At 48.0% G+C, this 21,811-nt stretch overlaps 2 protein-coding genes across 4 annotated transcripts in view; one reads left to right on the forward strand and one right to left on the reverse strand.

Annotated features, from left to right (window-relative positions):
• The window catches only part of LOC139227683 (long-chain fatty acid transport protein 2-like), a 63,149-nt gene extending 50,004 nt beyond the window's left edge, over positions 1–13,145 (forward strand). For 2 of the 3 annotated variants that reach the window (XM_070858625.1, XM_070858627.1), the window contains 4 exons: positions 5,609–5,807; positions 6,909–7,006; positions 9,321–9,451; positions 11,723–13,145. In XM_070858625.1, the coding sequence (XP_070714726.1) occupies positions 5,609–5,807; positions 6,909–7,006; positions 9,321–9,451; positions 11,723–11,899 (605 nt within the window). In that variant the 3' untranslated portion in view covers positions 11,900–13,145. The other variant, XM_070858626.1, reaches the window with a different exon arrangement.
• A 365-nt stretch (positions 13,146–13,510) lies between these two features.
• The window catches only part of hdc (histidine decarboxylase), a 56,120-nt gene continuing 47,819 nt past the window's right edge, over positions 13,511–21,811 (reverse strand). Inside the window, exons 14-16 of the mRNA XM_070859126.1 lie at positions 19,228–19,326; positions 15,581–15,682; positions 13,511–14,405 (exon numbers count right to left, since the gene is read on the reverse strand). Of these exons, the coding sequence (XP_070715227.1) occupies positions 13,923–14,405; positions 15,581–15,682; positions 19,228–19,326 (684 nt within the window). The 3' untranslated portion in view covers positions 13,511–13,922. The remainder of the gene's footprint in view (positions 14,406–15,580; positions 15,683–19,227; positions 19,327–21,811) is intronic.

The following is a 21,811-nucleotide window of genomic DNA, read 5'->3' on the forward strand; positions in this document are numbered from 1 at the left end:
TCGGCGGTCTTGGGCCAGGGATTCCCAGGAGTCGGTGCGGATGTTACATTTCTTCAAGGAGGCATTGAGGGTGTCCTTGAAGCGTTTCCTCTGCCCACCTGGGGCTCACTTGCCGTGTTGAAGCTCCGAGTAGAGCACTTGTTTTGGGTGTCTCATGTCAGGCATGTGGACAATGTGGCCCATGCAGGGGAGCTGATCTGAGCATGCTCAGTGCTTCAATGCTGGGGATATTGGCCTGTGTGAGGACACTGACATTGGTGCATCTATCCTGCCAGTGGATTTGCAGGACCTTGTGGAGGCAGCGGTGGTGGTACTTTTCCAGTGTTTTGAGGTGCCTGCTTTGCATAGTCCATGTGTCTGAGCCATATAGAAGGGCAGGTATCACCACTGCTCTGTAGACCATGAGTTTGGTGCCAGATTTGAGGTCCTGATCTTCAAACACTCTCCATCAGGCGACCGAGGCTGCACTGGCGCACTGGAGGCAGTGTTGGACCTTGTCACCGATGTCTGCCCTTGTTGATAGTAGGCTCCCGAGGTATAGAAAATGTTCCACATTGTCCAAGGCCTCGTCGTGGATTTTGATAACCGGCAGACAGTGCTGTGTGGTGGGGGCAGGTTGGTAGAGGACCTTTGTGTTACGGATGTTTAGTGTAAAGCCCATGCTTTCATATGCATCGGTGAAGGTGTTGACGATGGCTTGGAGTTCGGCCTCCGAGTGTGCGCAGATGCAACCGTCGCTTGCGTACTGTAGTTCGATGACAGAGGATGAGACGACCTTGGATCTGGTCTGGAGTTAGCGGAGGTTGAACAGATTCCCGTTTGTCCTGTAATTTAGCTCCACTCCAGCGGGTGCCGAGGGCGAGATGGAGCATCGCAACAAGGAAGATCGAGAAGAGCGTTGGTGCGATGACACAGTCTTGCTTGATCCCAGTCCAAACGTGGATTGGGTCTGTGGTGGATCCGTTGGTCAGGATCACGGCTTGCATGTCATCGTGGAGCAGGCGGAGAATGGTGACAAACTTTTGAGAGCAGCCGAATCTGAGTAGGACGCTCCATAATCTCTCACGGTTGACAGTGTCTAAGGCTTTTGTGAGGTCAAAAAAGGCCATCTACAAGGATTGGCGCTACTCCCTGTATTTTTCTTGTATCTGCCATATAGTGAAGATCATGTCCATTGTGCCCGTTAGTGGCCGGAATCTGCATTGCGACTCTGGGAGAAGGCGATTCAGGAGGATTCTTGCGATGACTTTCCCGATGGCCGACAGCAGGGAGATTCCTCTGTAGTTATCGCAGTCGGGCTTGTCGCTTTCTTGAAGATGGTCACGATTACAGCGTCTCATATCTGCTGGCATGCTCTCCTCCTGCAAGATAAGAGAGATGAGGTCATGAATCCGCGCCAGTGGTGCTTCTCCGCCATGTTTTAGTGCTTCGGTGAGGATTCTATCTGCTCCTGAGGCCTTGTTGTTCAGTTGTCGGATGGCCTTTTCAACCTCGTGCAAAGCTGGGTTTTGCTGAGATGGTGGCGGGTGGCATGCTGTGGGATGGAGTCGAGGACACTCACGTCGAAGACAGAGTCTCAGTTGAGGAGATCCTCGAAGTGCTCCTTCCAGCGGGCACTGATTGCCTCTCTGTCCTTGATGAGCACCTCTCCGTTCTTGGCCAGCAGTGGGGCAGGGCCATGGATGCTTGGGCCGTAGGTCGTCTTGATTGCGCTGAAGAATTCTCGCACGTCATAGTTGTTGGCTAGCTGCTGAATTTCTTGAGCTTTCTCCACCCACCATCTGTTCTTTAGATCGGGGGTTTTCTGTTGGACCTCGGCCTTCAGACGTTTATAGAACTGCTTTCTTGCCCTCGAGTTGTGTTACTGCTTCCAGTCCAAGAATGCCTTGCGCTTGCGGCAAATTAGCTCCTGGATCTCCTGGTCGTTCTCCTCGAACCAGTCTTGGTGTTTCCTGGTCGAGTGACCGAGCGTCTCTTCGCAGATGCTGATTACGGAAGCCTTGAGTGTTGACCACACACTGTGGACAGCCTGAGCCTCTGGGTCGCTGGGAGTCGTCAGGTTGGTAGCAAAGCGCTGGCTGAATAAGGCTTTCTTAGCTGGGTCTTTGAGTGCTCTGGCGTTGATTTTCCTGCAGCATTGTTTCTGTTACCATCGCTGTTTTGGGGCAATTTAGGCGGTGGTCTGTCCAGCAGTCATCAGCTCCTGTCATGGCACAGGTGATGTGCACGACTTTGCGGTCCCTCGCTTGGACCATGACGTCATCTAGCAGATGCCAGTGCTTGGAGCGAGGATGTTGCCATAAAGCTTTATATTTGTCCTTCTGATGGAACAGGGTATTAGTTATGATGAGGCCATGTTCTAAGCATTTCATCAGGAGGAATGTAACATTGGAGTTGGCTTTCCCTACCCCCTCTCTGCCAATCACGGCTCCCCAGAGGTCAGTGTCCTTTCCAGCTCTGGCGTTGAAGTCGCCGAGGAGGATCAGCTTGTCGCCCGTTGGGACTCAGGACAGAGATTGTTCGAGGCTGGAGTAGAATTCCTCTTTGGTCTCATCTGTAGCTTCCAGTGTTGGGGCGTATGCACTGATGACCGTAGCACACTGGTTCCGGGCTAGTGTGATCCGAAGGGTCATGAGACGTTTGTTTATCCCTCAGGGGGGAGTCTCTGAGACGGCCCACTAGCTAGTTTTTTACAGCAAATCCAACTCCAAGGAGGCGGCATTCTGCTTCTGGTTTCCCTTTCCAGAAGAAGGTGTAGCCACCACCTTGTTCTTTGAGCTGGCCTTCCCCTGCCCGCTGAGTCTCGCTCAGGGCGGCGATATCAATGCCGAAGCGTCTCTGCCCAGGCAATGATAGCGGTGCAGCGTTCCGGTCTGTCGCCGGTTGTCTGAGGGTCCTGACGTTCTCGGTCCCGAACTTCATTTTAAAGTGTGGATGATGCCTGTGCGTGAATTATTTTAACGTGGGGTGGCCATTGCACACCAGCCACCACACGGGCTTGACGGAGCACGGTCTTGGTCCAGTGGCGAGGCAATCCAAGATGACTGGAGACCAGGCTCTGCTGTTTGGGCCTAGTACATGCACATGCACATATATACACACACATGCACACATACTCCTACTGTCCTCCTTCCCACAGAGCCTCTATCCTGTAGGACGCAGTTGCGGTCTCGTGCTGTTGGCCCGTGCTGCGCTGCTCCTGGGTCACAACCTCGCTGTTGATCTACGCTGGGCCACGACCCCGCTGCTCGCCACTATTGACTGTCCTCCTGCTGTACTCCGACCTCTGGACTCCCGCTGTCCTCCGACCTCCCGCTGTCCTCCGACCTCCAGCTACTAGCAGGGCATTCAAGGCCGTTCCTGACCTCTTGCCACATCTACAAGTGTCCTGTGCAGCAGTGGTCACTGGATGGTGTCGAGGAGCAGGAATCCCGGGACTGATATTTACTCTCCTTGGCCCAGGGGCGGGGCCAATCCTTGCTGACAGCTCGGGCTGAGATCAGTGAACTCGGCTCAGAACAGGGGTCCAACCCAGAACCCCTCGCTCCTAGCAGCTCAGCTGATCGCCGTCATTACAACTGGGCTCGCTTGTTACACAGTACAGGCAACTCTCGATTATCCGGGTCCCTCAGGGATTGGGCTATGCCGGGTAAACGATTTCTCCGTTAGAATGATTGACATTATAACGTTAATACCCGATGCCTTCCCGGGCCGAAATTTTAAATCCTGTTACAATGGTTTCCCGTTGGAACCGCGTGTGTTTAATCGAGAGTTGCCTGTATCTACATTTATTCACAGCATCTAACAATTCCTACTGGCAACTTGGGTAGTCCTCAGAGAGATAAAGGTCGCATGGTTCCCTCATAATGTCTGAGTGCGGCTGCAAACAACATGGCGTTGCCTCCCCGCCCCCACACCCACACTCCCCCCACCCACCTACCACCCCCCCCTCACTCCCCACCCTCACACCCCACCCTCACACCTCCCCCCCCCACATCTCCCCCCCCCATCCCGCACCCTCACACCCCCTCCACCACCCCTCCCCCCCCCCCAGCCCCCACACTTCCCCTCCCCCGCCAGCCTCCACACTTCCCCTCCCCCCCACACTTCCCTTACCCCCGACCTACCCCCCCACACTTCCCTTACCCCCGACCCACCACCCCCCCCCCCCCCCACACACACTTCCCTACTTCCCCTCCCCCCCCACCCCACACCCACTGTCCCTGTTGGGGTAAAAGGAGGCTTCTCTCCCTCGGGGTGGGCTAACTGATAGAGTTAATTGACACCTCGCCCAGCTCCCACTGTATAACGACCACGGAAGTAAACAAATGAAACCTCAGGTTTGACGGTTTTATTACGAGCAATGCATGGGAAGGTTCAGTCGTAGAACCACCTCCGAAATACAAGAGTTTTCAAGTACAATTTATACAGGTTTTGGAGAGAAGCTACCCTCCTACAAAATCATCGATAGGTCTATTGCTATCAGCGAAGTTACATTGATTTGTCGCCTCTTATCAGGTGGATTCTGAGTGGTACATGCAACTATCCATCTCCCATCATTGTGTTGTTCCATTTTGCCCTCTACCCCAGTCTATCCGACGCCTAGGGTGGCTGTACTGGCTTCCTTATCTCTTCCTCAGGAACCTTTAAACAAAACTGCTGACTTCGGCTGTTTTAAGTGTTACTAAAGTTAAGCTACAGTTTAATGCGTATGTGTGCTATACCTTTCTAAGCAAGTGTTGGGCAATTATACAGACCCTCCTAATACTGATAAGTTCACTACCTTCAGCATAATTCTGACCCCTTATTTGCAACCTTACAATTTATCCCTTACAGCCCCCCACCCACCATACCACCCTCCACCCCTCCACCGCCACAAGTCGAGGACTCTTTGCCAGGCATGGGTGAAGTAATAAAGTGCGTTACAGTTTTCCCCACTCCTAGTTTAAACCACTGTCCTAGCTTAGAGCGAAAAAACGTTAATCATCACCTACCTGTTGTTCTGGGACGTCACTCCTTGGCTTTTGTTGTTGTTGAGACCATCGGAGGTGTCACTCAGTTCCCCACTGCCTCTCCTCTCGCTGTGTAAATCTATCAGCCTCCTCCACTGCTGCCACTCAGCTCCCCACTGCCTCTTGCTACCCTTGAACACTCCTGTTTATAAATGGAATCTCACAAAGTGACATGTTTTATAAAAGATTTCAAGTTATCTTTTGCCAAATCTCCGGTGGAACTGATGTATAAACACTCAAATGCGTTTTGTAATTCAAAATAAAAACACATTCTGCTGGAAATTCACAGCAGGTCTTTCAGCATCTGAGAAGAGAAAAGGCTCCTTCAGTTTTGGGTACAGAGGAAGGCAAGTCTCCCAGAACTGTGAGACTGTCCTTTCCCTTTTCGGTGCTTTGTATTTCCGACTTTCTTTTTGTTTCTAGATTTACAGCATTTGCAGTTTTTTAAATCTCTACAACTGGTGAATACTTTTCTTCACTAGAGCTTCTTCACTTTGCTCCTGAAGGGTTGCAGAGTAAGTAATAATGTTAATTACTGAGGGAAATGTGAACTGAAATAACTTGTCCAACCTCCTGCCCGTTTAATGTCCCGATAGGAGAGGCCGGGCTCCTCATCGGGAAAATCACACGCACAACCCCCTTTGCCGGATATGCAGGAAACGCAATACTAACTGAGAAGAAGCATCTGAGAGACGTGTTCTGCAAGGGAGACCTTTACTTCAACTCCGGAGACCTCTTGAAGCTGGACCATGACAATTTCATCTACTTCCAAGACAGAATTGGGGACACGTTCAGGTCAGAGGCACATGGGGCTTTGTCCCCGTCTGGACTCTGTGCTTTTCATTACCATATTTCCCAGAGGTGACATTGCTTCAAATTCTAATCAATGGAATTATATTTCTTTTGAAAATTTGCTTTGAAAGTTATGTTCAGCATAAAAACCCAAATCCCCAACAATAATACTGCAGGCAAATCGCCACTCCGCATAACACTGCATTGAAACCAGTTACATATTAATTTCATCTAATTATTGAAGTTGCAACATTCGTGGTAAAGCCAACGTGTTATAAAGACTTGTTGGTGATGAATCTTGTTTCATTTGTGGCACCGACGACTTATTGTCAGTCGATACCTGAGATATAAATTCACAGCGGATTCCACACGGCTAACGGAGCTTGGCAGATTGGCTGATGGTCCTTGGCACCATCTTGGTTCCACACTGGGTCCCACTGGCAATGTGCGATCACTGAATTATCTCTTGCAGTCTCTCCCATCTGAAAATACTAACTACATCCCTGACACCTCATGTACCTTTGTTGTTTTCTAAAAGTTTTGAAATTCATGTGAGGATACAAATAGAGAGAAATAGCAGCAAAAAGGCATCAGGATTCTCACTCAAATATCACAAGAAATGTTGTCAAATTGAGACACTTGAAGCATGTTTATTTGAAGTCCCGAGCTGTGCTGCCCTTCCCTTTGATGAGTAGCACTGCAGCTGCTCACATACAGCATCTTCCTCCAGCTGGGGTGGCTATCGGATAAATTCTGCTGCAGGGCCAGTGGCGATGCTACCCAGTAATTGGTGGAGGGGAGCCAGGTTTGTCGTGTGCTGCATTGGCTCACATTGTCAGGGAGAGTCTGTCACTGTGAGTTGTTACCAGACAGACGATGGTTCTACGTAGGAGGCATCACCTGACTGCCGTGAGCAGCTGTGCAAAGATGGAGCTGAACAGTTTCATTGCCCTCTGGTAACACTGAGCTTTTCGAAGAGTGATATTCAGCTGGCCTTGCCCCCTGTGAAGGGTAGCCTGTGTAAGGAGAGTGTTTGATGAAAGTATCGCGCCACAATCCGTGAATCAAAATATTTTAAATCTCAGTGCTTGTTTTGACTTTTAGATGGAAAGGGGAGAATGTGTCCACCAGTGAGGTGGCTGATGTCCTGTTGATGCTGGAATTTGTGAAGGAAGCCTGTGTATATGGAGTAGCTGTTCCAGGTGAGTCCCGCTGTGCAATGTACATCTAGAATCACCTGCTCCTCAAAAACAACACCATGGCCGTGACCCCTCTGTTCCTGGCAAACCAACACCTTATCTCCAACCTCCCTTTCCTCTCCCAAGTCCTTGAACGTGTTGTCGCCTCCCAAATCCGTGCCCATCTTTCCCGCAACTCCATGGTTGAATCCCTCCAATCGGCTTTCTACCCCTGCCATAACATGGAAACGGCTCTTATTAGAGTTGCATCCTATGTGAATGTGGCCATGGTAAACTATCCCTCCTCATCTTTCTCAGCCTGTCTGCAGTCTTTGACATGGTTGACCACTCCATCCTCCTCCAGTGCCTCTCCTAAATTGCCCAGCTGAGTGGGACTGAATTCGCCTGGTTCCACTCTTACCTGTAGCCAGAGTCTCACCTGCAATGGCTTCTCTTCTGGCTCCCGCACCATTAAATCTGGTGTCCCCCAAGGATCTATCCTTGGCTCCCTCCTATTCCTCATCAACATGCTGTCCCTCAGCGGCATCATCCGAAAACACAGCGTCAGTTTCCACATGTACGCCGCCGACACCCAGTTCTAACTCACCTTCACTTCTCTCAACCTCTTCACTGTTCCTTTCCGACTGCTTGTCTGAAATCCAGTCCTGGAGCCAAATTTTCTTCCAATTCAGTAACACGAAGACTGAAGCTACTGTCTTCAGACCCACCCCTCCACAAACTCCACTCCCTAGCCACTGTTTCAGGCTGAACCAGACTGATCACAACCTTGGCATTCTATTTAACTGAGGTTCTGATCCCTTATCCTCTCCATCACCAAGTCTGCAACCGCCCACTTCCCTCTCCGTAACATCGCCCGTCTCCACCCCTGTCTCAGTCCACCTGCTGCTGAAACTTTCATCCATATCTTTGTTACCTCCAGACCCAACTATTCCAATGCTGTCTTTGCCGGCCTCCATCCTACCACCCTCCGTAAACTTGTGCTCATTCAAAACTCTGCTGCCCATAACCTGACTCACACTAAGTCCCGTTCACCTGACTCGCATCACGTTCCATTCAGCTATCACTCCTGTGCTCGCTGACCTACATTGGCTCCTGGTGTGGCAATGCCTCCGTTTTAAAATTCTCACCCTCCATGGCTGTGCCCCTCCCTATCCCTGTAACCGCATCCAGCCCTACAACCTGTGTAGATCTCTGCGATCTCCAGTTCTGGCCCTTGTGCACCCAGACTTCCTTCGCTCCACCATTGGTGGCCGTGCCTTCAGCTGCCTCGGCTCTAAGCTTTGGAATTCCCTACCTAAACCTCTCCATTATTCTCTTCCTTTAACACTTTCCTTAAAACCTATCAATCTCCTCTTCTTTGGCTGACAGTAAATTTTAGTCTGATTACGCTCCTGTGAAGTGCCTTGGGATGCTGTACTAAAAGTGCTACATAAATTAAATTGTTGTTATACGGCCACCCCTCCACCTCCCACCCCCATTCCACTTCTGAGTCAGAAGGTTGTGGGTTCGAGTCCCACTCCAGGGACTTGAGCACATAAATCTAGGCTGACACTCCAGTGCATTGTTGAGGGAGCGCTGCACTGTCGGAGGTGCCATCTTCCGGATGAGACGTCAAACCGAGGCCCCGTCTGCCCTCTCAGGTGGATGTAAAATATCCCATGGCACTATTTCGAAGAAGAGCAGAGGAATTCTCCTCGATGTCCTGGCCAATATTTATCCTTCAATCAACATAACAAAATGCAGATTATCTGGTCATTATCACATTGCTGTTTGTGGGAGCTTGCTGTGCGCAAATTGGCTGCCGCGTTTCCCACATTACAACAGTGACTACACTCCAAAAGGACTTCATTGGCTGTAAAGCGCTTTGAGACGTCCGGTGGTCGTGAAAGGCGCTATAGAAATGCAAGTCTTTCTTTCTTTATCTGTTTGGTCAAGCATTCAGTGACCTGTCCGAACTCCTGTGCTGCAGCTTGGTGTATGTTCCTTTGCTTTTCAATCTGTAAAGTACCGTGGGACATGTTTCTCTGTTTAAAAGTACTCTTCTGAATGCAAGCCAGTCTGAGGGCAGCTCTCTCTTACCCAGTGCGTTTTGTCAAACTACAGAAGGTGACTGTTGAGCTTTACATCAGCCACATAAAGATAAGGGGATACTGACCCTCCCTTGCTGTGAGGCATTCATTCCCACTGGTACCAAATGATCAGCTGGGCTGTTTGTGCATTCAGGGTCGAATGCAAATAACCTGAACTGTTTTGAACTCCTTCAGAATCTTTATTCAGCTGAATACTAACAGCCAAACATTCATGTTGACCCTTTTAGGCCACGAAGGTCGAATTGGAATGGCGGCCATTCAGCTGCCGAGTGGAGAAGATTTGGACGGAGCACAGCTGTATGAACATGTGGCAGCTCACCTCCCGAATTACGCCCGCCCACGCTTCCTGAGGGAGCAGGTGAGTGCCAAGTAGCTTTACAGAAAATCTTTGATCTTTTCTGCAGGGCCATGTAGTGTATCTTGTGTATTTATCAGTGCCGGAACCCCTCCCTCCCCCCATGCCTCTATGTCCATTCAGTCACTCTGTGCGGCAATGGGATGATACTGCCGGTAACTCAGCTCAGCTGTGTCAGTGTAGGTCCATATCTGGGTGCAGATAGTAAACTGATCACATTAAACACCATCAGAAAGCACAGAGTGAGGCCAGACCATGTGGCTTCAGTTCTATCGAGGTCATTACTAAATTATAAAGTTTCAATCTCCATCCAGTGCCATTCCTGGAATTACTGCCTTGTACCCACCAGTCTCTATTCTTTTTGCTCAACACAAGTCCCCTGGACCTGATGGCTTGCATCCTAGGGTCTTAAAAGAAGTGGCTGCAGAGATAGTGGATGCATTGGTTGTAATCTACCAAAATTCCCTGGATTCTGGGGAAGTCCCAGCAGATTGGAAAACCACAAATGTAACGCCCCTATTTTAAAAAAAGGAGGCAGACAGAAAGCAGGAAACTACAGACCAGTTTGCCTAACATCTGTCATTGGGAAAATGCTGGAGTCCATTATTAAGGAAGCAGTAGCGGGACATTTAGAAAAGCATAATTCAATCAAGCAGAGTCAGCATGGTTTTATGAAAGGGAAAACATGTTTCACAAATTTGCTGGAGTGCTTTGAGGATGTAATGAGTAGGGTGGATAAGGGGGAACCAGTGGATGTGGTGTATTTGGATTTCCAGAAGGCATTCGATAAGGTGCCACATAAAAGGTTACTGCACAAGATAAAAGTTCACGGGGTTGGAGGTCATATATTAGCATGGATAGAGGATTGGTTAACTAACAGAAAACAGAGAGTTGGGATAAATGGGTCATTTTCCGGTTGGCAAACAGTGACTAGTGGGGTGCCGCAGGGATTGGTGCTGGGTCCTCAACTATTTACAATCTATATTAATGACTTGGATGAAGGGACCGAGTGTAATGCAGCCAAGTTTGCTGATGATACAAAGATGGGTGGAAAAGAAAATTGTGAGAAGGACACAAAAAATCTGCAAAGGGATATAGACAGGCTAAGTGAATGGGCAAACATTTGGCAGTTGGAGTATAATGTGGGAAAATGTGAGGTTATCCACTTTGGCAGAAAAAATAGATAAGCAAACTATAATTTAAATGGAGAAAAATTGCAAAATGCTGCAGTACAGAGGGACCTGGGGGTCCTTGTGCATGAAACACAAAAAGTTAGTATGTAGGTACAGCAAGTGATCAGGAAGGCAAATGGAATGTTGGCCTTTGTTGCAAGGGGGATAGAGTATAAAAGCAGAGAAGTCCTGCTACATCTGTACAGGGTATTGGCGAGGCCACACCTGGAGTACTGCATGCAGTTTTGGTCTCCGTATTTAAGGAAGGATATACTTGCATTGGAGGCTGTTCAGAGAAGGTTCACTAGATTGATTCCATAGATGAGGGGGCTGACTTATGAAGAAAGGTTGAGTAGGTTGGGCCTATACACATTGGAGTTCAGAAGAATGAGAGGTGATCTTATTGAAACATCTAAGATAATGAGGGGGCTCGACAAGGTGGATGCAGGGAGGATATTTCCACTGATAGGGAAAACTAAAACAAGGGGACATAGTCTCAGAATAAGGGGCCGCCCATTTAAAACTGAGATGAGGAGGAATTTCTTCTCTGAGGCTTGTAAATCTGTGGAATTCTCTGCCCCAGAGAGCTGTGGAGGCTGGGTCATTGAATATATTTAAGGTGGAGATAGACAGATTTTTGAGCGATAAGGGAATAAAGGGTCATGTGGAGCTGAGTCCATGATCAGATCAGCCATGATCTTATTGAATGGCAGAGCAGGCTTGAGAGGCCAGGCAGCCTACTCCTGCTCCTATTTCTTATGTTCTTATGTTCTAACAGTTTGTAGACTTTATTTGAAAATGTGGAGCTTGCCAGTTGCCATGCTGAGGTTCTTTGCTGCCATGCCAAGCTGCTAGAATAAACGTCACTTTGGTCCCCCCAAGCCCACTTCCTAATTCCAGCTGTGCTGATGGGACTGCTGCATGCAGGCTCCCTGCTTCCTTTCTGCAAATGGAGGCAGACACTGCAAGCGCACTTCCGGCTGGTCCTGGGATCTGTTGCAGGCTGGAAGCAGGAGGCGTGCCAACTCAAGAGAGAGCAAGATCTTCAAACCGGAGCAGTGAGCAGGCACCAAGTGTCAGTAACCATCCCTCTGTCTTTCAGACAAGGATAGAAACGACAGGAACATTTAAACATTATAAAGTCATGCTGGTAAAGGAAGGCTTTAACCCAGCTACTGTCCAAGACTCGCTCTTCATACTGGATGACCAGAAAAGGACATATGCCCGAATGGACCAAGGAATCTATAACTCCATTATCTCTAAGCAGGTCAAATTGTGACACCTGACCTCAGGCCTGTTGGAAGTGCTTTGAGCAGCAATTGTGGAACTGGATTGTTTGGATTTGATTTTAATTCTAGTGTTTTGTTTATGAAGCCTTTGAGTTGTGAAGATGCAGCCCATTGCTGCAGGCCCAGCCTGTTCCTAAATGTTATTCCCAGAGAAATCCCTCCTCCTCACCTGAGCTTCTTGTTGAGTGTTAAATGGCCCTCGCTGATTCTTGCCAAATGTAGAGAATCAGATAACTGAGATCTAAACTGATCCCGCAGATCATTGCTGTCAATAAGCAACAAGATTGTTGTCTTAAAATCATTTCGTGGTGTCTATCTCTGTCTGGGTCTCTCTCTGAGTCTCTCTCTTTCTCTGTCCATGTGTGTCTCCTCTACTCTGTCTGTGTCTGTCTCTCTCTCTGTCTTCTCCACTGAGCCCTTATATTTTGGCTTATTTTCATTTTTTATTCCATGTTCAGGAAAACCCCAACTCGTTATTGATCAGTTCCAACCCACTGCCCACCTTGCCACCAGGGCACTTGAGAATTGTGCGTTACTTTAATGGAATCCCCAAATCAAGTACTGGCCCTCGCTTTGCTGTGTGTAAAATTTGAGAAGCAAATTCCAGACACTATTGCAGCCATAGGGGTTATTGAAAAAGACCAGTCTATGGTCTGATTGCACCACATTGTCCTCTAGCGTAGAACAGGGATTGCTGGATTCAGGAGTAAGTGAAAGAGAAATGGAGTTGATTACTGGGACCAGATTCCAGTCTGTACATAAACAGCTGACTCTGTCATTGTCTCTGCCTCAATATTATAAATATATTCTGAGGCAACAACTGAACTTTATCAGCAAGAATGTTTTGGATGTTAGCTCTCACTATGTGCTCTTGGAAGGGGAATACTCATATTCCTGGGGGACGGTAAAATGAAAAGGAATCACAAATTAAATGCTGCACATTTCAGGGCAAATTAGTACTTTCTGAGACCACCTCTAACTAACGGTATTGATCCATTAACTAGTTGATCACGATTGATCCGAATAAAGCACCCAATGGATTAAATACAGAGGACTAGGCAGGTATTATGGGCTCAAGAAACTAAGAATTACCTGGGTCACGAGCTGAAAACAAACACTTTCATTTTGTAATCAGTGAGACTGATGTTTCAGTACATTCAGAAAGACAGAAATGTAGCATAAATAGAAGTTTAGAAGGATGTATTAAAGAAAATAAAGGACTTTGAAATTGTGAAATGTAACTACCTGTCCACTGTGTATCGGTTGAATGTTCCTGTGTCCTATAAACCTTATTTCATTTAGGAAGAGGTTAGAATGTTCTCTTGTTCATCTACAAACCTTGCCCTGGGTTGTTGCATTCCAAATGGCACAGGTAATAATCTTTCACCCCTGCCTCGCAATCAGCTTTCATTCTGTCGCTGTCAGGCCAAGACACGAAGAACAGAGCATTTTTGGTGACTTAAGAAGCCGTGGCTTCCTGGTGTTGGAATAATAATCAGCTCACTGACTGCATTTTATTTCACTATTGGCCTGCGGGTGACTGATTCTAGGTGGATGGTCAGACTTCCTCAAACAGCATCAGAGCAGCTGAACCAATCTGAAACATTTAATAACTGGCGTATTTTATTGATCAGGTAAAGACTACAGTACTTGATACAATCAGGATCACAAACAGGTCATTAAAACTCAGATTATCAACTGAACAGGAATCTGAGCTCAATTATTCCATGGTTTCCCTTTGCGGATTAAGAATGCTACGTAACCGATAAGTGAATACATAGTGGGTGAAGGGTTAGACCAACTACTTAATTAACAGCAAATGGTGAGAGGGCAGTTGGATGGTGCAGGGGCCTGGAGTTGCTGGGAAGACGGAGGAATTTTCAGCTTCGTGTGGATGACATTTTCCAGTATCACTTTCTCGTGGTGTTGCAGGGTGACTGCTTTGCTGCTCTGAGCCCAAGGTGTCTGTTGGCGCAAGCTGTTGGTTGGTCAGGTCTCATGCCACAGATGAGCTCAGTGTTGCAGCTCAGTGATCGTTGGTCTTGCGCTTATCCTGGATCGGCATGAGGAGGAAGAGGGTTTCACCTTGGGTCTCAAAGCCTCCGCACTAAACGTGCCGTCAAAAGGATCTTGCAGATCTTCGGAGTTTGAAGCACACCACAGATCGCCAACCTCACTTTTTGGAAGCAAGGAAGCCACCTTGGTTTCAGCTGGTGAAAGCCGTTTGCCTGTTTTGGGATTTGACTGGATTTTCTTTGACACACATCCCCCTCTGTTGGTCAGGAGGCCATTGGGATCTTTGGAGCTGTTCAGTAGGATTTTGACTGCACTTTGCTGGATTACGGTCCAGTCTCGCAGGATGTCTTCTGGGAGGGTGAATTGCGAAGTGACAGTAAAACGAATGATGAACGTCTCCCGGATGGTGGCTGGTACCAGGTACATGCTGCCCGATTGGGTGAGGTCTCTTAGGAGCTCTTCCGTCATGCTGTTCGCTCCCTGTTTATTCACATTTAATGGTATGCTGTTTTAGCTCAACTTTATTGATTCATGAATGAATCACATGTTTGAAAATACATTGTGATTTGATCTTTGTCATGATGTGTATCTCTAACCCTCAGCTCCCTTCTCATCAATCCAGCTCACTTTTAACAGGTGTCATTTAGCCGTGAATCAATCCCCTTCTCCACAAGTCTGTTCCAAATCCATAAATCTTGGGGAAGGGGCACAAGTACTTTCTAGTCATGAACATACAGTCCATGGATATCGCTCCATAACAATACGCTGTAATTTCCAAATTCATGCACCCAAAATATTTGAGACAGAACCTACAATGACCAACCACATTCCTGATCCCGATTACCATAGAAAGTCACATCTAAAGCAAACCAATTCCGGCCTCCAACTGGTCTGTGGTTGATTGTCATGACTCACCCATGAGCAGTAGAATAATACATTGTACATTACCTGGTGCTGTTGTTGTGGAGCAGCAAATCCCGACTCAGTGAGCAGTGTCACAACATGGCCTCACCCTTAGTGCCACACATTCAAACATATTTCATATTCATTTTTAAAAAGAGAAAGAAAGCCAGTCATTTTGTGCGGGATTTTCCAATATTCAGCAGAGCTGGGGATTTACAAGCACCTACGAATCTGCAAGGAAACATCCTCAGTAACAGAAACCACCCCATTCCTGAACTCAGAATATGCCCCAAAGCAATTAGTCTTTGACGTGGTTCAAATGGTTCCCTTGAAAGGACAGGCCAATCACAGACAACTCTGCCTTAGCAACATAATACATTATGTTTCACATTCCTGATGGGGAGGAAAGCCATTAAATGACAACAATAAATTGGATAGTCAGCGCTGATTTCAACATCCTCCCAACAAGAGGCTCAGGTGCTGAAAGGAGATTCTTGCCTGGAAAACATTCCTAGTATTAGTTACTTTTTAAAGACTATTTAATTTCATTGAATTTCCGAGCTTATATTGCTCAGATCTGGCCTCCCCGCTGAGATAGTGAAGGATCAACAACAATGCAATCACTACAGATCTAAACCGTGGACAATATACAGCAATCCCCAGGATTAGCACAGACACGCTATCCTATCACTGATAGAGTATTAGGTGAAGTTCACTATTCTGTGTGACATTGCAGTGATAAATCTCCTCACCCTCAAACGAAAGGTCACCAGTCCAAGGTGCCTTCTTGCTGGGACTTCAAAATTGGAATCACTTCTAACCAAGGACTCAAAATACTTGGCCATCTCCGTACCCTGAATAGTTAAAAAAAAAAGTACGCCTGTTAAAGTTGGAATGAAACAAGATGACAGTAAGCTGAATTGAGTTTATATGGAGGGAGAGAAGGTGCAGGTTGTTGAACTGTACACATTAAACAGTCAAACCTCTGTCACAAACATGCAGAAAGAGGAAAGGTCAGGTTTATGGGTTGGTATTTCCATCGGTAGATATCCATGATAAGGGAAAGCTCACATGAGGGTTTTTCCCCCAAAGGTGTGATAATACATCCAGTGTCTGCGATTTTGTGTGGGGAAAGGGTAAGTGAGAGTACAGCACTTTAGTCTGGATATAGCTGGAAGTTGGTGGAGGTATCACTGCAGCTGAAGAGAAAATGCTATGAAAAATGTGTGGTCAATAAAGTAACATTATACAAAAGGTTACAGCGACTGGTGATGGAAGTTAGTGGGCAGTCTCACCATTAAGGACCAGGATTTGAATCATGCCCAGATTTCAAGGACAAGAATTTCTTCTCTTCCTGATACCCATAAAAGATCCCAAGTGTGACCTGTGCACATTCCACAATGAGGAACTTGATATAACTTCTATGAACATGAGGAGGCCATTCAACCCCTCGAGCATGTTCCGCCATTCAATGAGATGATGGCTGATCGATATCTTAATTCCATCCACCCGCCTTGGCTCTGTATCCTTTTATATCCTTGGCTAGCAAAAATCTATCGATCTCAGGTTTAAAATTATTAATTGAGCAAGCATCTAGTGCTTTTTGTGGGAGAGAGTTCCACACCTCTACCATCCTTTGCCTGAAGTGTTTCCCAACTTCTCCCCGGAAATGGCCTGGCTCTGATTTTAAGGTTATGTCCCTTTGTCCGAGACTCCCCCACCAGCAGAAAACGTTTCTCTCTGTATCTAACCGATCAATTCCTTTCAAAATTCTAAAATCCACAATCAAATCACCCCTTAACCTTCGATATTCCAAGGAATGCAAGCCTGGTTTATGTATTAATCTCAATTTAACCCTTGGAGCCCTGGTATCATTCTGGTAAATCTGCACTGCACACCTTCCAAGGCCAATATATCCTTTCTAAGGTGTGGTGCCCAGAACTGTATACAGAAAATATGTGGTCTAACCAGGGCTTTGTACAGCTGTAGCAAAATTTTCATCCTTTATATTCCAGCCCTCTAATTATAGCATTCTATTAGCCGGTTTGATTATTATTTGTATCCGACGACTACATTTCAGTGATCTGTGTACACGGACCCCAAAATCTCTCTGGACCTCCACTGTTCCCAGCTTTTCAGCATGTAAATACTCAGATTGATCCTTTTTTGGTCCAAAGTGGATGACCTCACACTTGCCTGAATTGAACTCCATCTGCCACAGTTTTGCCCACTCACTCAATGTCTCTCTGTAATGTTATGCTCCTGTCTACACCACTTACCAATCTTTGTGTTATCAGAAAAGTTGGTTATGTCGCTCTCTATTATGTTATCAAAGTCATTAATAAAGAAAGTGAATAGTTGAGGCCTCAGCACATTCTTGTGGGACACCATGAGTCACTTCCTTCCAATTAAGTACATGCCCATAATCCCTACCCTTAGTCTTCTATCGCCTACCCAATCTCCTAACCAGGTCAATCATTTGCCTTCAGTCCATGAGCTATCATTTTAGCTAACAGTCTCAGAATATAAAATGCTTTCTGGAAGTCCAGATCAACTACATCCTCAGACATTTCCCCATGAAAGGGTGGGCCGATGAGAGACCAAAAAAAAGATCTTGGAGGCAGAGGGCATGGCTGAGGTACTAAATAAATACAGGTACAACCTCCGAAATCCGGAAAGCTCGGAACGGAGGCCATTCTGGTTTTCGGGTTTTTCCAGATTTCAGAACAGAAATCCAATGTCCCGAATCCAGAAACCCCTGGGCCGAGTTTCAGGTTTTTCTGGATTTTGGAGCCGAAATCCGACATCCCAAAATTTGGTTCACAGCCACACCCGTAGTTAGGAAGAAAAAAAACCCCCGGGAAAAACCTGCGTTGCAGCCCTTGGAACAGCGGTAGGTATGGAGGCCTGCAAAAAAGTTTAATTAAAGTCTTTACATTTTAATTCTTTTGCAGCGATTTGATAGTCAAGTGTCTTGTGATTTTTTATTATTGTTTTTTTGCAATTTTTTTTGGGTATGTGTATCTGTGCGTGTTGGGGGTGGATTATTTACAGAATTCTGATCAGAATACCAGGGTCCGGTTTTCGGAACATTCCGGTTTTTGGAACTCCGGATTTCGGAGCTTGTTTCGGAAGCTGCATTTTGTTTCTGTGCAGAACACAATGCTACCAATGTAGCAGTAAACGAGGAGATAGTAGTGAAAGGGTTATGGGGAGCAGACAGGGAAGTGGAGCTGAGCCCATGATCTTATTAAATGGCGGAGCAGGCTCAAGGGGCTAAATGGCCGACTCCTGCTCCTATTTCTTATGTTCTTATAAGCAGATTCAACAATCGATAGATTTGGATAAATATTTGAAGGGAAAACATTTACAGGAGGAGTGGGACCAGTTGGATAGCTGTACCAAAGAGCCGGCATAGGCACGATAGGCCGAATGGCCACCTTCTCCGTCGTATCTTTCTAGAATTCTACTATTTGGTTTACTTCCTCCAAAAGTTCAGTTTGGCTTGTTGGACATGACCGACCTTTACAGATCCATGTTGGCTCTCCGATCAGTTCAAAATTCTGTCTGTCTCCATTCCAGTAACTTCCCCTCAACAGATGTTGGACTAACAGGTTTTTTTTTCCTGGTCTCTCTCACCTTTCCTCAATAATGGAGTGACATTATTCTGAGAAGGGATCAGAGATACTCAAAGTGCTGAATGTGCTGACACACAACACAACACACAAATTGTTATGTCTGTAATGCACTTATGAATGATTCCACGAGGCAATGTGTTGTACTCAAACTGTAGTGATCTTGGTCCTTTATTTGTAACTCCAGAGTGAGGCACAAGCATGGTGGGCAGCCTTTTATACTGGGCCCTGCACACCTCAGGTCTCCCACCGCAGTGCCCTCTGGTGGACAGCCTCTGCCACAAGGGCAGGAAACCTCGGTCTCCACCAGTTGCACCCTCTAGTGGTGCCCGCATAGTATATACACAGTGTAAACCTTATTGATGTTACCTGATGTACTAAGTCTCCACCTTATGCAACTATACAGTGACTACACAAAGAGTATATCTATAGTCTGCATATATAACATAAATCACAACACGTAAAAAGGTTTTCGACTCAACCAATGACTGGTTTCCATCCTGTACACAAACAGCACTTTGAACTCTGACCTGATCACGCCCCGGGCCAATAGAGTGAAGGTTCGCTCAGATAGATTCTGCCTAAAATGGGTTTGGGAGCTGGGAGTTCCATGTGGTCTTAACCCAGTTCTAGTTTTGTTGGCCAATAATCCACAACACAGAACTACTTCTACTTCATCCCGTGCCAGTCTCCCACCGACAGAAACTGTGCAGCTTCACTTCAAATACAGAACTGCTATTTTTTTTAAATCACCCGATACTTACATGTCTGACATGTGCCCGGAGCTTCTCCACTCCGAAGGAGCGAATCACAAACCAGAGTTTCAAAGATCGAAACCGGCGGCTCAGAGGGATTTGCCAATGCTGCGAGAAGAGACATGGTTATTTCATCAACAAGGCCGCCTTCAAACAAATCCCTGCACTAACTCACTAAAAACAAACTTCTAACACCTAGCAGAACTTATCCCAGGATTATTCCAGGTTCCTGATCCCACATTTCCCAAGATTATCCCAGAAGAAACTTCTTTACCCAGAGAGTGGTGAGAATGTGGAACTCGCTGCCACAGGGAGTGGTCAAAGCGAATAATATCGATACATTTAAGGGGAGGCTAGACAAGTATATGGGGGAGAAGGGAATAGAGGGTGTGCTGATAGAGTTAGATGAGGAAAGACGGGAGGAGGCTCGAGTGGAGCATAAACGCCGGCATGGACTGGTTGGGCCGAATGGCCTGTTTCTGTGTTGTATATCCGATGTAATCCTATGTCCCTGATCCTATTGTCCCAGGATTATCCCAGGTCCCTGATCCCAATGTCCCAGGATTATCCCAGGTCCCTGATCCCAATGTCCCAGGATTACAGACTTCAGCAGAAGCCTTGCAGACGTACTGCTGTGTTGCAAAGTTTTCTGTTGAATATAGAAATGCCACTTGGGGTACATCAGACTTATGGCTACATTACCTGCATAGGTGGCGGACGGAGAAATGATTCCAAAGTGCTGACATTGTCAGGTGACCACTCAGGTGAGCGTTGTCGATGAGCACAGAGGGCAGCTACAAGCATCAGTTTCAGCTTTGAAGGCGAGACACTGGAGCCATGACAGATTTCATTAGAAATCCAAACTTTGATGTGTGGTATGTTAGTTTCCTATTTCTAGGCTCCTGGGCCTCTCCTCAGGAAGCATCCACCAGAGGCCGAAACTGCTCTTGTGTGAGTGAAGGTAGAGAGGGAAATATTCTTTCACAGTAATTAATAGTGATTGGAGCAATCATGCCCAGCACCAACCTCGCCATTCAAGCTGTGTCACAGTAATCAGTGACTGACACTATGCTGACATTGGTGATTAACTCCCACATCAAGGGCCCAAGTTTCCACATGATTTGCGCCTGATTTTTTAGGAGCAACTGGTGGAGAACGGACTATCTTAGAAATCGCAATTCTCCACATTTTTATTTCTGCAGTTCTAGTCAGGTAGACCAGTTCTACTTTGGAACAGAATTTTTTCTTCAAAAGGGGGCGTGTCCGGCCACTGACGCCTGATTTGAAAGTTTCCACAGTGAAAACGTACTCCAAACTAAAGTAGAATGGAGCAAGTGAAGATTTTTGTAGAACTGAAAAAACCTGTTCTACACATTAAAAAATCAGGCGCAGGTTACAAATTAGGCGTCCAGAACGAGGTTGGGGGGGGGGGGGGGGGAAGGAGGGAGAGAGGGGGGGGGGGGGGAAGAAGAAGGGAGAGAGGGGGGGGGGGGGAAGAAGGGAGAGAGGGGGGGAGAGAAGGGAGAGAGGGGGGGAGAGAAGGGAGAGAGGGGGGGGGGAAAGAGAAGGGAGAGAGGGGGGGGGGAAAGAGAAGGGAGAGAGGGGGGGGGGAAGAGAAGGGAGAGAGGGGGGGGAGAAGAGAAGGGAGAGAGGGGGGGGGAAGAGAAGGGAGAGAGGGGGGGGGGAAGAGAAGGGAGAGAGGGGGGGGGGAGGAGAAGGGAGAGAGGGGGGGGGGAGAAGGGAGAGAGGGGGGGGGGAGAAGGGAGAGAGGGGGGGGGGAGAAGGGAGAGAGGGGGGGGGGAGAAGGGAGAGAGGGGGGGGGGGAAGAGAGGGGGGGGGGGGAGAAGGGAGAGGGGGGGGGGAGAAGGGAGAGAGGGGGGGGGGGGAGGAGAAGGGAGAGAGGGGGGGGGGAGGAGAAGGGAGAGAGGGGGGGGAAGGAGAAGGGAGAGAGGGGGGGGAAGGAGAAGGGAGAGAGGGGGGGAAGGAGAAGGGAGAGAGGGGGGGGAAGGAGGAGAAGGGAGAGGGGGGGGGGAGAGGAGAAGGGAGAGAGGGGGGGGGAGGAGAAGGGAGGGAGGGAGGGGGAGGGAGGGAGGGGAAGAGAGAGAGGGGGGGAGAGAGAGAGGGGGGGAGAGAGAGAGGGGGGGAGAGAGAGAGGGAGGGGGAGAGAGAGGGGGAGAGGGAGGGGGAGAGAGAGGGGGAGAGAGAGAGGGGGGGAGAGAGAGAGGGGGGGAGAGAGAGAGGGGAGGGGAGGGGAGGGGGAGAGAGAGGGGGAGAGGGAGGGGGAGAGGGAGGGGGAGAGAGGGGGAGAGGAGAGGAGGGGGAGGGAGGGGGAGAGAGAGGGGGAGAGAGAGAGGGAGGGAGGGGGGGGAGAGAGAGGGAGGGAGGGGGGAGAGAGAGAGGGAGGGAGGGGGGAAGAGAGAGGGAGGGAGGGGGGGAGAGAGAGAGGGAGGGAGGGGGGAGAGAGAGAGGGAGGGAGGGGGGAGAGAGAGAGGAGGGAGGGGGGAGAGAGAGAGGGAGGGAGGGGGGAGAGAGAGAGAGGGAGGGAGGGGGGAGAGAGAGAGGGAGGGAGGGGGGAGAGAGAGAGGGAGGGAGG

This window comes from Pristiophorus japonicus, chromosome 17 (assembly GCF_044704955.1).
Source record: "Pristiophorus japonicus isolate sPriJap1 chromosome 17, sPriJap1.hap1, whole genome shotgun sequence".
NCBI lineage: Eukaryota > Metazoa > Chordata > Chondrichthyes > Pristiophoridae > Pristiophorus > Pristiophorus japonicus.